General features: G+C 41.2%; 1 protein-coding gene across 1 annotated transcript in view; it reads right to left on the bottom strand.

Annotated features, from left to right (window-relative positions):
• Positions 1–628: 628 nt before the first annotated feature.
• The window catches only part of LOC146659908 (uncharacterized), a 29,509-nt gene continuing 13,219 nt past the window's right edge, over positions 629–16,918 (bottom strand). The window contains exons 2-12 of the mRNA XM_085424214.1: positions 8,048–8,158; positions 7,356–7,412; positions 7,075–7,245; positions 6,745–6,933; positions 6,251–6,336; positions 3,052–3,184; positions 2,869–2,979; positions 2,704–2,760; positions 2,215–2,382; positions 2,007–2,123; positions 629–1,664 (exon numbers count right to left, since the gene is read on the bottom strand). Coding sequence (XP_085280340.1) covers positions 1,578–1,664; positions 2,007–2,123; positions 2,215–2,382; positions 2,704–2,760; positions 2,869–2,979; positions 3,052–3,184; positions 6,251–6,336; positions 6,745–6,933; positions 7,075–7,245; positions 7,356–7,412; positions 8,048–8,158 — 1,287 coding nt within the window. The 3' untranslated portion in view covers positions 629–1,577. The remainder of the gene's footprint in view (positions 1,665–2,006; positions 2,124–2,214; positions 2,383–2,703; positions 2,761–2,868; positions 2,980–3,051; positions 3,185–6,250; positions 6,337–6,744; positions 6,934–7,074; positions 7,246–7,355; positions 7,413–8,047; positions 8,159–16,918) is intronic.

Here is a 16,918-nt window from a genome sequence, read left to right on the forward strand (position 1 = left end):
TGTGGATGATGCGGTTCTGCTGTCTTCATCAGGTGGTAGAGTCCAGCTCTCACTCGAGCAGTTGCAGTCAAGTGTCAAGCAGCGTTTGGATATCTGACCAGGAGGCCTCCTGGGTAAGATGTACCAGGCATATCCTACCAGGCCTTGGTGTGTCTGGCCTTAGCTGGCCTGGGAATGCTTCCCTCAAATAGTAGGTGGCTGGGAAGAGGGAGATCTGGGCTTGTATGTTTAGGTTGCTGACACCCGTGGCCTGGCCCCAGATAAGCGGAAGAAAATAGATGTGTAAATGCTAATCACAGGTCAAGCAGCTGTGCATACTTGCTTGTTTAAAAAAAAAAAAGCTTTTCAGTGTCACAGCTTTCCACAAATCATATTCAAACATTCCTGACATTTTGCTAAGTTAAGACTTTGAGATATAACAGCTGTGTTCTCACCAAATTGTTCAGGATCAGCTCCACTTTGAGCTAACCTGATAGCGCTGGTTCACATTTTATTTCTTACAAAGCGTGTCCAGCATGTACGCTGAGACGCCTGCAGAAAAGCTGACTGAATATTATTACTGAAAAAACCCCACAGCGTAATATCACATCTTTTGCAATTTATTTAGGTTTTATTCAATAAATGTAGAAGATTATTTGCAGCCAGAAAACACACTTAACATTTTGAAATATACTGAAACGGGTATCAGAGTAAATACTGTCTTTACTGTGTAACTATTACATGATAGTTACACATGGGGACACTGTGTTAAATGTGAATAAAGTGAATACAACGATTTGCAAATCTCATAAACCCACATTTTATTCCGAGTAGAACAAAACATTTAAATGTTTAACCTCAGATTTTTACTGTTTCACTTAAAATAGTAGCTTATTTTGAATTTGATGGCAGCAATTAAACAAAAAAATGGTATGGGTGCAAGCTAATTAGGTTAATGAGCAACAGGTCGGTAGGATTACTGGATATAAAAAGGATCTCACAGAGGCAGATTTTCTCAGAAACAGAGACAGTTGGAGGTTTTCTACTCCACAAAAACTGTCTACAAATTGTGGAACAATTTCAGAAAAATGTTCCTTAATGTAAAGTTACAAAAACGTTGAACATCTAATTATCTACTGTACAGACTGTCATCAAAACATTCAGACTCTGCACGACCGACAAGGCCAAAAATCAACACCAGATGCCTGTGATCTTCCTCAAGAGCCAATAAAAACAGGCATCATTTTAATGGAATCCGTGCATGGGCTCAGAAACACTTTCACAAATCACTGTCTGTGGACACAACTCACAATGACCTCCATGTTGTTGCTGCTATTAAATTTAAAATTACCTTTTTGTTTTTTTCCTGAAATTTACATTTTCTCAGTTCAAACATTTGACATCTATTTCTGTTCTACTGTGAATAAAATATGGGTTTCTGAGATTTACTCATTTTCACTGCATTTTAACTTTACACTTTACACAGAATCCCAGCTTCTTCAGAGTTGGGGTTGTACTTTTGATTACCTTTCACTAACGCATCTTATAGATTTACACAAGGTTTAAAAAGACATATCGCTTTTTCATGCATCCACATGTTAGGGTAGATGATTACAGGCACCAGGACACGTCATGAGGACTTCCTCCAATACAGGCTTGTAAATCTCAGCATGTCTGAGATCCTGCTGAGACAAAGCAGAGTAAAAAGTCAATTACAGATAATTGTACAGGCCGTATCTATTTTTCTTCATGTAGTTTTTAGTCAAGCTATATCAGCACATCCAGCAGCCCAGAGCAACTGATACCTGATAGGTCGTTACAAAGAATAGTACTATAAATATTATGGTCTGAGGAGGACCTCGACTCTTACACCTCGATGTGCCGTTGTTTTTGTGCTTTAGAAAATCAAGTCAGTAATTGATGACTTTAGCCAATTACAGTCTTACAAATACACCATCAACACAAGGTTATTCCTTTCATTATACCATAAAGAGAGAGAGTGTGTGTGTGTTTGTCTTAGTTCATACTTTTTCCTTCATCCTGTTACCCAGAGCCCTGATTCCCAGAACCGTGGCACTAATGCAGACGCACAGCTGGAGAACAGTGAGCACGATCAAAGTAATGTCCATGGCTGTCAGCAAACTCTGAAATAAAGGAATAATTAACAAAATACAATCAATGTGCACGATTAATGACAAAAATATGCTATTCTGTATGTTTTAAAAGCATATTTACCTGAGCAAAGAACGCCACATATTTGCAGTTATCGTTGAATTGAGCAGTGGACCAGTTCAAGTCACACATCCAGACAACAGAGGCTTCTGCCAGGTCTATAGCATACAGCACAATACCAGTGATGGCGAAGATGCAGCCAGCTATGTTCATAAACACAGCATACCATGTCTGAGAGGAGAGATTCAATCATTTACCTCACTGTGCTCCATAACAATGTATGTTTCCTTTTAACTTTAGTCTTTAAAGTAAAGTGTGTGTGTTAGTCCCCATAGGGAAATAGTTCCTCTGCATTTAACCCATTCACCCAGTGAAGCAGTGGGCAGCCACCAGTGCAGCGCCCGGGGAGCAGTGTGTAGGGACGGTACCTTGCTCAGGGTACCTCAGGGTAGCCGTTCAGTGGAGTCGAACCCCCGACGTCTGATCATGGGGCCACCACTCTACCTACTGAGCTATCCCTGCCCTCGAGTAGTAGTAGTAGTCTTTACTTACAAAGCACAAGCAGGGGCACTGGCCGATGATAATGGAAAGGATTCCAGCTGCGATGCACTGAACGGGGATCAACGACTCATTAAACAACTCATTAAAGTCAGAAATACTAAATGCATCATTTCTTATTTTGTTTTTATTCTTAAATCAACAGTTTTATTTTTTTACCACTGCACCCAGCCAGTAAGGAGCTCCCAAGCTGGTCAAATCTCCAGGATGTGTGCTTGTGCGTCCGGGACCAAGCCCAATGTTAAACAGCCCCACCATGATCTGTATGGTCTGTAAAAGAATAAATCACACAGTCATACCAATGAAAAATGAATTTTTTAAATGAATTTGAGTTCCCCTCACCCCAAGAACTGCAAATGCCCCATTAGGCATCGCCCCCCTGAACACTGGACAGCTGGTGAAAGTCTTGAGGGTTTGATGCAGTGGTGGAAATCTGCTCTTTTTTGTGGTCATCACAGTGACTATGGATAACTCTCACATCTGCAAAGTGGCAAAGAGATTTTAGGAGGCATGGTTCAACAGACACACTGAAATTATGAATCCCACTATGAAGCCAAAACAGTAAATCACAACTCAAACAACACAAGACTGACATATCGCTATAACTCAAATATATGCAGTGAGAGTGTGTAGTGACATGCTGCATAATGTAATCCTGCTGTGTCATATAATTTTACATAATGATATTTCACAGATAACTTGTCTCTATACACTTAAGCATTTGCACGTGTGACATATAAAGGAATATATAACTATGTTATAAACACCTGTTTCCAAAGAAATTGAGAAGAGATGTAAATAAAAACAATAAAAAATATAATGATTTCTAAATCACTGAAACCCTGCTAATTAGATTCATTGGCAAAAGGTTGGCTGATAACATGATTATGGACAGAATGGTAAATGGCCTGTATTTGTATAGCGCTTTTACTAGTCCCTAAGGACCCCAAAGAGCTTTACACAATCAGTCATCCACCCATTCACGCACACATTCACACACTGGTGATGGCAGCTACATTGTAGCTACAGCCACCCTGGGGCGCACTGACAGAGGCGAGGCTGCCGGACACTGGCGCCACCGGGCCCTCTGGCCACCATCAGTAGGCAACGGGTGAAGTGTCTTGCCCAAGGACACAACAACCGAGACTGTCCAAGCTGGGGCTCGAACCGGCAACCTTCCGATTACAAGGCGAACTCCCAACTCTTGAGCCACGATCGCCCACAGAAGCACATCTGAGAGAAAGTGGATGCATTGGTAAAGGTAGTATGTTTTTTGTTTTTGTTTGTTATTGTTGTTTTTAAATAACTGTTCTCAAAATAAAAAATTAGAAAAGAAAATGCATGGATGTCATCATCAATTTTATTGCTACTCTATAAGTACAAAATTTAAAAAGTAAAGAAGAGGTGGGAAAAAACACTCTTCAATCATGCTATGACTGTCCACCAGAGGGCGCTCTGCAACTTCGCTGTTTGCTGCTGTTGGAATGCCACAAAAAGAATAACCAGCAACCTTAGAGCACAAACAAACAAATAAACGGGAATAAAGGGAAAATTGTTCTCATTTTTCTAAAGAATATATATATATATATATATATATATATATATATATATATATATATATATATATATATACACACACATACATATTAGTCGACATATTGGAATATCACATTTTTAAATGACCAAATATGTGTATTTTTTAAAATCTTTATTTTTTTTTCTTTTAACAAAGTAATAAGCACTGGATCGCCTTAATGTAGGTTTTTCTTTTGATTGCCGTTTGTTATCATAACTACCCAAAGTCCCCGAACTGTCAAATTATAACTTGTTTGCTTTGTTTATGGCAGGTTGAGTGTAGGAACGCTTGGATTGTTGGTTGAAGAGAAGAAGACGTCAGTTTGCTCCGTGGGAAGTGTTAGTGGTCCTTTTCACTATCATATTACACTTCACAGCTACAAACGCTGGAATTTAATGTGATTGACATGCGTAATTTCAAAACAGGAAGCGCTGCTTGGTATTTGAAAGAGTAACTGTGATTGAATGCTTACGAACGGGTTTTGTCTCTCAGCAGATGAAGTTCTGAGAAATCTTTGCACTTCCTTCAGCCTCTTATATTATAGCAAAGATATGTACTCAAATAAGAAATCAGGGTAATTGAAAGTGACCTTGAAAATCAATTATTAACCCAAAACAGCTAAAATAAAACAAAATCGAACAAAATTAAAACGAATAGGCTACACGATAAATAAATTAATGTATTCAAAGTTTAAGTTTAAATTATTCCTTGTCTATTCATTTCTTTTGCAAGCAGTGCAAACATTGAGAAAAATCCGCATCATACAGTCTGCGGCTTCACGTTAAGTATTATAAATGACTGCAAGTGTGCGTTTCGTGCAGATGACTTACCTGGCGAGCTGCCTCAATCCCTGTAACGCCAACAGTTTCGTTCGCTGGTGACAAACTCAGGTAAAAATAAAAGTGAAACTTCCTGTGTCACACTTTTCTTCAAAATAAAAGCCATTTAAAACTGAATGTGCAAAATCTATGACCAGGTTAAAGTTCAGCATTTCTGGAACATAATACAGTGATGCCACCTGGTACTCTGTAAATAATTACTCCCAGCTCTCTTTATTTTGTTCCTGCTGATTCGATACACAGTGGTAACGTAAAGTTTGTTTAACACAGAGACAGTTCTTTGTCTTTTATATAAAGGGACGATTTTCTGCACATGAAAAATATTATGTGCAGACTTTATCTTAACATTAGTTAACAAAAGAGAAGTGACACATCTAAAAATATATATATATAATATGGTCTGTGAATAAAAATACATGTGACGAAGGTTTTTAGATTTTTTTTAAATAATAAAATTGTCACCTGATGAAGGTATTCCAGAAAAAAATATGTTCTAGTGTTTTGTTTTCCTCTTCTTCTATCGTTTTAATATTAATCATATTAAAAAATGATAAGTGCTGTAACTGAAGAGTCATCATTGTTTTCATTATGCTTTTTAATTAAACGAGTAAGAACAATACATAAAGCTCATTGTTTGATTTTTTTTTTATAGGTTGGTTCATTTTACAGTTTCATTTCTAATTCACTGTATTCTTTCTGTTGTCATATGCAGCTAAAAGCTAAAACAACATTTGGGCCCTTTTTCAAAACAAACAAACAAAAACGGGGAAAATAAGTGAAAATAACAGTGAAAATATTTATGAATTGAAATTATCATTTTGCAGTTTGTTCCATTCACTCAGTGAAGTTACAGTTTATTAAAAGAGCTAAAAATACGAGAAAAAACAGACAAACTAGTACTTCCATACCGTGCATTGATGTGCTTTGCTAATGTGCAACCGTGCCATTCAATTACTATTATATGTTTGTAGAATAGAAAATCTGCAAGTTAGAAAATGATTAGAATGAATTAATTGAGTTAAGAAACAGCTTTGCAGTTACAGTCATTAAACATTATTACTGTTGTAATGCAGTTTTGATTTGATTCTGCTAGTAGATCTTGAGGATTTATTTCAAGGATCCAAACATTAGAGTGAATCCTTTTTCAGCACCGGGACTCATCATGAGGACTTCCTTCAAAATTGGCTGGGAAATCTCAGTATCTTTGACACCCTGCAGACACAAAACACAGTGCACTTCAAGAACATTACATCATGATTTACTGATGAGTTATTTTTGTTCTGTGAGTTGTCAATTTTATATCTGCACAGGTGCATTCTTATCATTTATTGTACGTGTGTGTAGAACAGAGTATTCTCATTTGTTTACACAATGACATCAGAAAATTAGCATAAAGAAATATTTCAAGTACTTCCCAACGGTGGAAAAAGCCAGAAATCCTATGAAACTGAAGAACAAAACAAATAGTTTTGCTTCTTTTTTTTATTCAAGCATCAAAGAAATCATCTACAAGCAGATGAGGATTTACAGAGAGATACTGGGCGGGGTTATTGTCAATACTTTCTGCTGGAGTTCAGAGAAACAGAAGTAAATGTGCAGCTCATGCATTCATGTGTTCACGAGGTCAGTTTTCATTTCCGGGATGGATCGGGATGATCTCTTGTGGCAGACTTGTGGCAACTGTTCCTCGACATCTTTGTCACCCTGTGGACACAGAGCTCTGATGCCCCAAATAGCATAACGAATATTGACAGCCAGCTGAAGAAGAGCCAGGATGATCAGTGTGATGTCCAAGGATTTCAGTAATTTCTGATGATTTTTGAACACAGTAAAATAAAGAAAAAACACAATTTACCTCAAAAATTGTCATATAGCACTGTACAGAGCAACTCACATGACAACTTTGCTGCAGTTATTGTACACTGTAAATGTGTGTTTAGGCTGGATTACTTGGGCAAAAAGCGCTACATTTCTGCAGTTGTCTTCATCAAGAACAGCTTCATCGCTGCTGCGGTCACAAATCCAGAGGAGAGAGGTGTCTCTCAGGTCCATGCCATACAGCACAATGGCAGTAATGGCAAAGATCCCACCAGCAATATTCATGAAAACAGAGAAGCCCATCTGAGAGGAGACATTTAGAAAATTAAAACTTAGAAACAAGTTGTTTAACACATTTTTTATTGACAATCTTATTTACAGCACAGTCTTAAGTCCTTCATGAGTTTTCTTACCAAACAGGATGAACGGAGTTGTCCAGCCAAAATGGACACAATTCCACTAACAATGAACTGGTGAGAGGTCAGTAGACGTGATGTTAGAGGTGATCATAAATTCAAGAAAAGTCCTTTTTAAAAAAAAAAAAAAAAAAGGTAATAGACCATTTAACAAATTGTTAATGTATTTATCGAAAAGTTATAGACTTTAGTTTCGGGTGATTTTACACCTTTGCTTAGCAGGTGAGTTCCAGCTGGAAACATAAATTCTTTTGAGATTGTATCAGGAAGGAGATCTGGTGTAAAACTCCACCAGAGCTACCTGCTTTGGTGACCCTTGTGACAAAGGGACAGCTTTGGTCATGTCAGGCAAACAGCCACATCTCACTGCTGTAAAATCAATCAGCAGAAAGTTGACACATAGGGAGAGGAGCTACAACACCAAGCCCAGCATGAGTTATGAAGTAATTGATCTGAGCTATTGTGAAGTCCAATTGAGAGCTGCCACGAAGTGTACAGTTGTAGGTTGAAGAATGACTCCCAACATTAAATATTTGGACCTACAAATGACAGGATAACTAACATGTGCATAAAAGACACGTTAATTTAAAAAAGGCCTTCTTTTTTCCTGCAGGTCAAAATAAAAAACTCTTCTACCACAAAAAAGTGCTAAATACGCAACAATAAAAGGAAAAAGAAGATTATTTTACCACAGCACCCAGCCAGTAAGCAGCTCCCAGGCTGCTGAGGTCCCCAGGATGTGTGCTTGTTCGTCCCGGCCCAAGTCCAATGTTAAACAGGCCCACTAAGATCTGTATAGTCTGTAAAGGATTCAGAACGATTAAAGTAAAAGCTTAAAATGATCTTTTAACAGCTGGATGATACATTTCTTTTACGTTCTCACCCCAATAGCTGCAGCATCAAAGACCTGCAGCAGATGCAAACAGCAGCAAATCTTTGGACTGCAGCAAAGAAACTTCAGGATGTGACACACTGGTGGAAGCATCTTCTCACTATTTGCCAGCTTCCTTTTTTTGATGATGGACCGACACCTAAAACTTGAAAGACGTTTCTGTCCTTTTGTTCAGCAGTGGGAATGTGCCTCCCACCAAAGAAATGTGTCGTCTTGCTACTGACTAGAGGTTGGAGCTCACGCAGTTGGTCTCTCATTTTTGGTTCATGTGTGCATGTGAGGGGTGGGTATTTGCAGAGGACCCACATTTGAATGTGCCAAATTCTCAATGCTTAAAGCAAACAGAGTCACAATTATCAGTCAACAAACCTATCAAATCCAAACATGCAGGTGTATTAAAGCTGTGGGTGTGCTCTAAGGCAGTGAGATAATGCTTGTGTCCTTTGCCTGCCATTATTTATTTAGTAACTGTAAAATATGCAACAGAGGACAAAGTAAAGCATGTTGTGTTTCTGTCTTTTCTGTCTTATTCTTTAATAATACATATTTTTATTAAATACATCTGCTTTTTTAATCTTCCATTCACCTGTGATATGTATATATTATTAAGAGCTCTATGATGCAATGGTGGCTTCAAGTGGGACTTGGGGAAAAGGTCAAAATGTGACATTTCTTCTGTTGCAGCTAATAAAAAAGATAACTTGAATGTTGTCATGGTTACTTGGATTATGTATATGTTCCTTAGCTGTTAGTTTCCTTTTGTGATTCCTGTCTCCCTGGTTGTGTCCTTGTGTTTGTCTGGTTTCTCTGTGTTCCCTCTCTTGTGTTGTTATTATATCTGTAGCCCTGCATCCTGTGTTTCTCCCTTTCCTGGTCCCACATTCTCCTCTCTGTGTTTCATCTTTTTGTTTTTCCAGTCTTTCTGTTTTTCTTCACTCCCAGTGTCAAGCTTATGTGTCTGAGTCTCAGTGTGGATGTGTTACTTTCCTATTGTGTATATATTGTCTGTTTCTGCCACTGCTCTTTGTTACATGGTCGTCAATTTTTCCCTCATCCTGGCTGGCCTGTTCATTTAGAGGTTTCCTGTTTAGTTCCTTTTTATTTCTAAGTGTCAGCTTAGTGGTAGTGACAGACAAATGAAGCTTTCTGAAGCATCGAAATTTGTATCCATAAAGGGTTCATTACTCAAAGTCTTTCAACATAATCTTCTTTGGTAGCATCTGGTGGCCAAAAATATGAAGCAGGTTGAATCTACAACTTAAAAGGAACTGTTTCCTCATGGTTGCCCACACAAGAGAGCAGAGTTGACAGCTTCTGTTTAATAAAATGTAGCAGTTCTACCTGAAATCATTCTAATCATTCTAACAGTGTGGAGTTTTGTACATGTTTCTTTTTAACAGTTCCAGTAGACTGAGTAGTAGTACAGGCTTTTTGATCTAAATCCATCACAGTACAGCAAACTAACCTGTTCATCCTGCAGTAACCTGCAGAGCATTTTTAAGCAGCCTATAAATGACACAGGTAGTCTGCCTCAGTTTGATTTGCAGCACCTTTCACAATCTGAAGAAATATAATGTCACATGTAGCCTACAGACCCAAAAAACAATAACAATCCCCCCCCCTCCCCCCCCCCCTCCCCCACACTTCCCACCTCTGCAATCACCACCAAAACACGCAGCGCAAATCCCGTCAGTGATTCATTTTCTTGTAAACTTTTGGAGGATTGGCGCAGTTACGATTTTCTGTCACGTTCACCTGTGTCTTAACATTTTAGCAATAACGCTGTTTCAAGCTCAATAACAATAGTAGTTATTTAATACTTAAATGCCATCCAAAATTAATTATAATTATGTTGTAATAACACACTTCTTGGAGGTTTTCTGTGCTTCCACTAAAATCCTACGAACAGTCATTAATGTGCATTTCTACAACAATTTGCTGTTTCACTTAATGCCTAAATAAATAGATAAAAATCGGCGCTTTGATTATTATAATCTGTTTCCTTATCCTTAGGTTAATGTAGTGACACGTCTGATTTCATATGTGTGTCCACCAGAGAGCAGCGTAATTCTTTTCAATAGTCCCAAATTTGATGAAGCCTCATAAAAACGTTTATTTGCTAAATTATTGTCATAAATTATCATCATTTATAAAAATTGAAAAAACAACACAATGTCAAAGTAATATAAAAAAGTTTTGCAGATGTTTATATAAATATTTATAATATAGTTATAACCGGAGTTCATTTAAAATATTGCTAAATTAGTCCAACGTTTTTCATCGTGTTGTTCCTTTTTGCTAGTGAGGGTAATTCTTCTATATTGGATTATTTTCAATTATCAGTGTGTTTAACTGGACGTTGAGCAAAGGGTTAATTTGTTTATATCTTCCGTGTGGGCGGAAGAACAACGGGCAAAATTTCGCATCCAATAACAGCTGCGCAACAAACATACAACCAGATATTAATTTGGATCTTGCTTGCTTTTCTTCTGCTCTGACAAGTAAATCGGTTTTTGTTTTATTTTGTATTGTAATTTAGGTTAATGTGACGTAATCATTGGTAAACAGGGGCTGGAGATCAAAGCGGGCCTGTAGGACTAACTTGGAACGCTGCAATGCCCTCCGTGGTGCCAGTCACGGGTGGAGCTGTATTACTGTAATTGTTAAATTACGTCGTATTACTGTCGAGGTTCATGTGTGCATGTGAGGGGTGGGTATTTGCATAGGACCCACATTTGAAAAACAATAACAGGATATAATCAGATTGGTTGTAGATATTTAGTAAAGGTGATCACAAGGGAATCCCACCGACTAAAAAGGTATCAGTGCTTGCTGTACATATCTGTGGGTGCAGCAGCAGGAGCTCAGGGACTGGGGATGCTCTGCTGCAGAATCAGTTGGTTCTATCAATACAGTATTAAATGTTAACAGGTTGGATATAATAATCGTAGAGTAGACAGTGGTCCCTCATTTATTGCAGGGGTTCTCAGAATAACTAGCCCCTGGCCACAGTTCTCACAATTGATTCTCAAAGTGCAAACCTTTGTAGATTGCAAAACGTAAAAGTATTATTATGCCGCGGTTTGTCTTCATCTGCCCGCCACTTTCGTGCGCCTTTTTCCCTCACGGTGCAGGTGTCTATTTCCGAATGAGGCTCATAGTTATGGGTGTTTTTGTGCTGTTTTTTCTATTGGACGCGATGGTTATCAAAACCAAACGTGATAAATTTGGCAAGCGCAGGAGATTTGTCAATCAGGCTGCAGAATGCAATGCTGTACTGTGCAATAAAAAATCAGCGAAAAAGCAAAGCAGTGACGGATGAACAGCGGGACCACTGTGTGCTGTTTATTAATAAACAATAAAATATATTCCTAAATGACAACATGCATAAAAGCAGAACGGTATTTGTACGTCAGTGGGAAAATAGCGGTGGCTTGCTAGCTTTTGTGCGGCTTCCCCGGGTCAGTGAAAACTTTCAAAAGAGAAATGAATGAACTTACCAGGTTGCCCGATCTCTTCACATATCTTCCTCCAAGCTCGGTCCTTTTTATTCCTGTCTCGGTACTGAAAGCAGCTGGTGTTGTACAGCTCCGAGTTGTTTGCTACCGCATTGATTAGCCTTCCCCTCCATTGAAGTATGAAAGGCTCTGGCTGGATCTGCCCCTTTGACCTAGGTAACAGCCACGTCACCAGGCTCCTGATTGGTTGTCGCGGCGCGATTTGACGCTGGAGTTCAGATTTTTCCAACTCGAGCGGTAGACGCGAAACGCGCGTATGCACAAAATGCAACACAAAAACTCACGCGCGTGGTTTTATTCGCGAGTCAAACGCGCCAGACGCGCTACACTGACGCGCGTTTCACGCGTTTTGGCGTTTTCGCGACGCAAATCTGCTTCCGAATTTTCGCGGGACCCGCAATCGCGCGTCATCGCGCCTTTCCATTGACTTTACATGTAAACCTGACGCTCTATTCGCGTCCATCGCGTTCGGTGTGAACACACCGTAACTTGCAATGCGCTCCGTGGTGCCAGTCAAGGGTGGAGCTGTATTACTGTTAGGGTTGCCAACCGTCCCTTAAAAAACAGAATCGTCCCGTATTTCGAAACAAAAGTACACGTCCCGTATTGAGCTAATAAGGGACGCACTTTGTCCCGTAATACAGTGAGAATCAAAAGTAGTCTATAAATGTTAATGGAATTAACGCTTTGTTTGAAAACATAATTCCCAGCCCCTCTCCTGCTTTGTGACCAATGAGCTGACAGCACACTTATGACAATTCGAGTATGACAATTCAGATTACCGCTCATCTCATTGGTCGAGGAAAGGTCGCTTACGGAGAAAATACCGGAAGACAACAGATGACCACAACAAGAAGCATGGCCAACAGGGAAACAAACGCCGACACTGCGGTGCAAGTCTCGGACGACAGTACACCTAAAGCTGGGCAGACACTGTGCGATTTTTTCAGTCGCGTTATTCAGCTCCTGCTCAAACTGCACAATTGACTCGCAGGGGTTAAAAGTTGGTAGGTCACGATGCAGGTCTCACACTATACGGCCCGATGCTCTGATGCGACCTGAGTGCTCACACTGTGCGTCCATAACATGAAGGTTATAACAGAAAATCTGTCGCGCTCTCCCTCTGTCTTTCACTCACACAGACACACACCACCACCATCAACTTTGCTAAATTGCTAATGAAAAACATTGATCAGGCAGCTGTGATTGAGCAGCAATGTAAATCCAACTATTTTCATGGTTGTTGTGGTCGTGATAATTTTGTGAGGCCACATCGAAAGGGCTCGGATGGTTCTACAGGTTGTGCCTCCATCGCTTGTGTCCAGATCACACGCTGCACAGCCGTGCTGCTCCGTCTTTTTCGCTGACATTTGTGTTTGCGCGTGCGCAGTGTGACAAACTGCGGTGACACCCTCACGACCAAGCGATTGATGATCGGGAGCTGGTCGTGAGGTGTTAATCGCGTCTCGTTACCCCACGTATACTACACGACGCACGATGAAGGCCAAAATCGGGCCGATCGCCAAATCGGTCGCACGACTCAAAAATCGGTTCAAAATGGGCCAAAAATCGCACAGTGTGAGCCCAGGATTACACTCACACAGACACACACACCACCACCATCAACTTTGCTAAATTGCTAATGAAAAACATTGATCGGGCAGCTGTGACTGAGCAGCAATGTAAATCCCACTATTTTCACGGTTGTTGTGGTCGTGATAATTTTGTGATGCCACATCGAAAAGGCTCGGATGAGCTTTGAAAAGTTCTACAAGTTGTGCCTCCATCGCTTGTGTCCAGATCACACGCTGCACAGCCGTGCTGCTCCATCTTTTACACCAACGTTTACGTGTTTGCGCGCGAGCAGTGTGAGCGGCTGTGATGAGACCCTCACGAGCGATTGATGATCGGGAGCTGGTCGTGAGGTGTTAATCGCTTCTCGTTACCCCACGTATACTACACGATGCACGATGAAGATCACTCAAAAATCGGCTCAAAATGGGCCTAAAACCACACAGTGTAAGCCCAGCGTTAGAGCAGCAATGTTTGTTCCCCTCAGAGAAAGGGAAGAATGGGAAAAGGAAAACACCTGGCTGGAAAAAGTTAATATGGGCATGTGCAGTGAATATCAGCGCTATGTGGCCAGAAGTGTGATAATATAATTTATTTTGTGTAATAAACAACTGCAAGGATAGATGATTACAAATAGATGACTAATACATAAAAGTAATACATAGATGAATAATGATGATGAGTTAAGATGCGTAATCATGGGAACAAGCGGGTTTACAAACAGGAGCAGCTGATTAGCATTAGAAAAGCTGAAATAATACCTCAACTGAAGCCAATTGTACTAAATGCACTAAATGTGCACTGTTACAAGAATGTTTTTCTTTCTATTGTTTTCTATTATTTTAAGTTAAGCAGGACAGAGTTCTTTTAAAGAAAGATTTACTTATATTCTCATAAGTTAAGCATGACAGGCTTCTGTTTAAGAAGGAGACCTGTTTTATTGTGTTAATGTTGTCATTTTGAGCTAAAAATAAATGGCTAAATGATCATTTGTTTCACATGTGTTCATATCACAAAGAATACACATCTACTTAAATCAAATTCAAGTCAAATGGTTAAAAAAATAATTTCACACACAAAAAAAGAGCTAGAAAATTCACCACACTGGGAAGGGTGAAGACAACTGGGTCGCCCGGCCCTGGCCACGAGGTGTCCCTTATTTATTTTTCAGGGAGTTGGCAACCCTACTCCTGATAGCCCTCAATGTCTAAGTGTATTTAAAATTGAGAGGTGGGCAACGACGCCAGGGGTGAGGTGTACACCCTGATGGTAATTTGGACTCCGTGATTGTGCCCACCCCCAAGATCCTATATGTATGTGTAATGAGAGTGTGAATAATGTGAATGTCTAAGTTGTGGGATAAAATTGAGGCAGAGGCAGCCAGAAGGGGACAGAGGGGGGGGGGGGGGGGGGTAGCCTCCTCTGCACCCTGGTGACATACCCCTACTCCAAGGCCCTGCATGTGTGGGTGGTTGTGGTGGAGCGGGAAGAGAGAGGCAGCTGGAGATGGGGAGGGAAGGAAGGGAGGGGCAGGTAACCCCTCCCTGGGGCCAGCTCCCCCGCTGACCCCAGTAGGCACTCCCACACTCCGCGACCCGCCAGGGAAAGGGGGCCCAGGCCCATCCAGACCGGGGCCCAGTGCAGCAGCGCCTCCCGGCCCCACAGAGCCCGGGACAGTCCACCCAACCCCACCACAGAGAAAACTGCACCCACCCCACCATCCACTCATCTTCCAGACTACATAAGACAGTAAACGCCCAGGCTGAGATCTTCCTCCACCTCTCCTGTATCTCCCCCTCCTGCAGAGAGAGTTCCTGAAGAGAGGAAAGCTCCTGCAAGATGTGACCATCTCCCCCACCAGTTGAAGAGCCCCCCAGGTGGTTCGACGCACCGGCGGCACCCTGCTCCAGGGCCGGGCCCCCATGCACCCACCTGCCCACAACCCCGGCAACACACCAACCAGGATCCAAGCCCCCGAGGCCCGGCCCGGGCCCCAGCCCAGAGACGGAGCGCCCCCAGAACCTCACGCCCATCCCGGACCCACCCAGGGCCAGCCAGGCTACCAGGTCAGTAACCCACGTCCGTCAGCACAGACCCTCCCCTAGCCCTGCTGCACGCAGCCGCGAGGAAACAGTCACCTGAGAGCCAACAGAGCCCCCAACCGGACATGACCGCTACCCCGGGTTGAGCCCCCCAAGGAAGATGCCTCCGGGGAACCCCCCGACGCCCTAAGCCTGTCCCTACCCCCACACCAATCACAACAGTGAAGGTGGGACCTAGCAGATCGTTACATGGAGAAACCTTTGGAATACAAGCGCGCTGATCCACACAGGTATGCACACGGGTGTTCACTGCTTGTAGACCCAAATTACACCTTTCTTGGCTGCTACTTCGAAGCACATCTGTCCTGCGTGCTGCACAACAACATTGAATATTTAGTTTTTACTGCTGTTTACACTTAGCTAGATTAATGCGATGGTGTTGTGTTTAGTATGTTGCTTTGTTTTTGTTTGTTTTTTTGTCTTTTTTTGCTTGTTTTCTATTCTTCTCTCAACAGGTGATCCAGGAGATTTTTATTTTTTTTCTCCCCCCCTTTCTCACTGTCCCTCTCGCCTTCTGTTTTTCCTTTCCTTCCTCTTTCTTTCTCCCTTTCCTATCTCTCACTCATGTCTGTCCCGTCTGTAACATCTGAAAATAAAATATAATAAATAATAAAAACAAAGATCGACCAAATGGACCAATACGGCAATGCCACGATGATCCATTTGGCATTACATTGGAGGTTTTTTTTTTTTCCATTTTGTGCAACCATTTAAAAACACTACTATAACTAAAATGAAAGAACAATCAGGTGTCACAATAAGATGCCCCACAAATTATTTGTGCCATTAAAAAACATATTTGTCCGCTACAAGACAATCCATTTCCAAAAACCTGTTGAAATCTCAAATGCCATAGCTGGGCTGGCCATCGGGCATACCAGGCATTTGCCCGGTGGGGATGACTTATTTATTTTTTTGTAACGCATGAACAATGAAAGGTGGTAGATTGACCAGATGCTGGCCGATGTGTAAAAATAACTCAATTGTTTGGTAGTGGCTGTGGCGGAGCTTCCACAGAGGCCAGCAAGTGGATGAGGGAAAGGGAGGCAGGAGGAGGACAGACCCGAGGCGGCCGCCGGTCCGAGTGTCAGGTGAACTGAACTTCAGGTAAGAAGTTATGACCTGCAGTCTATCTGGGTCAGATATAAACAGGTGGAGTTTATTTTCGTTGTGCTAACTTTTTATAATCAGTTACAATAACTCGTACTGCGTACTATCTAGCATGATGGAGTTTCTATACAGCTGGGTGGGTGCTATGATGTTACTGATAGTGAACTTTATTTTATTCATAAGGTTAGTTAGTAGAGTTGCCAACGGCTCCTTACAAAATGGAATGGTTACTTTTACGTGTTTCGTATTGAGCTGAGAAGGGACGCAGTTTGTCCCGGACTTCAGCTAGAATGGAAAAAGGCACAAAGCTGGAGTTATTCTGTGTCTTTGCTGCACAGCTGCATCTTCTTCTGTTATTCTCTGCCC

Source organism: Rhamphochromis longiceps, linkage group LG11 (assembly GCF_057381845.1).
Source record: "Rhamphochromis longiceps isolate RC_006_pf linkage group LG11, R_longiceps_female_GT1.1, whole genome shotgun sequence".
Taxonomy (NCBI): Eukaryota; Metazoa; Chordata; class Actinopteri; order Cichliformes; family Cichlidae; genus Rhamphochromis; species Rhamphochromis longiceps.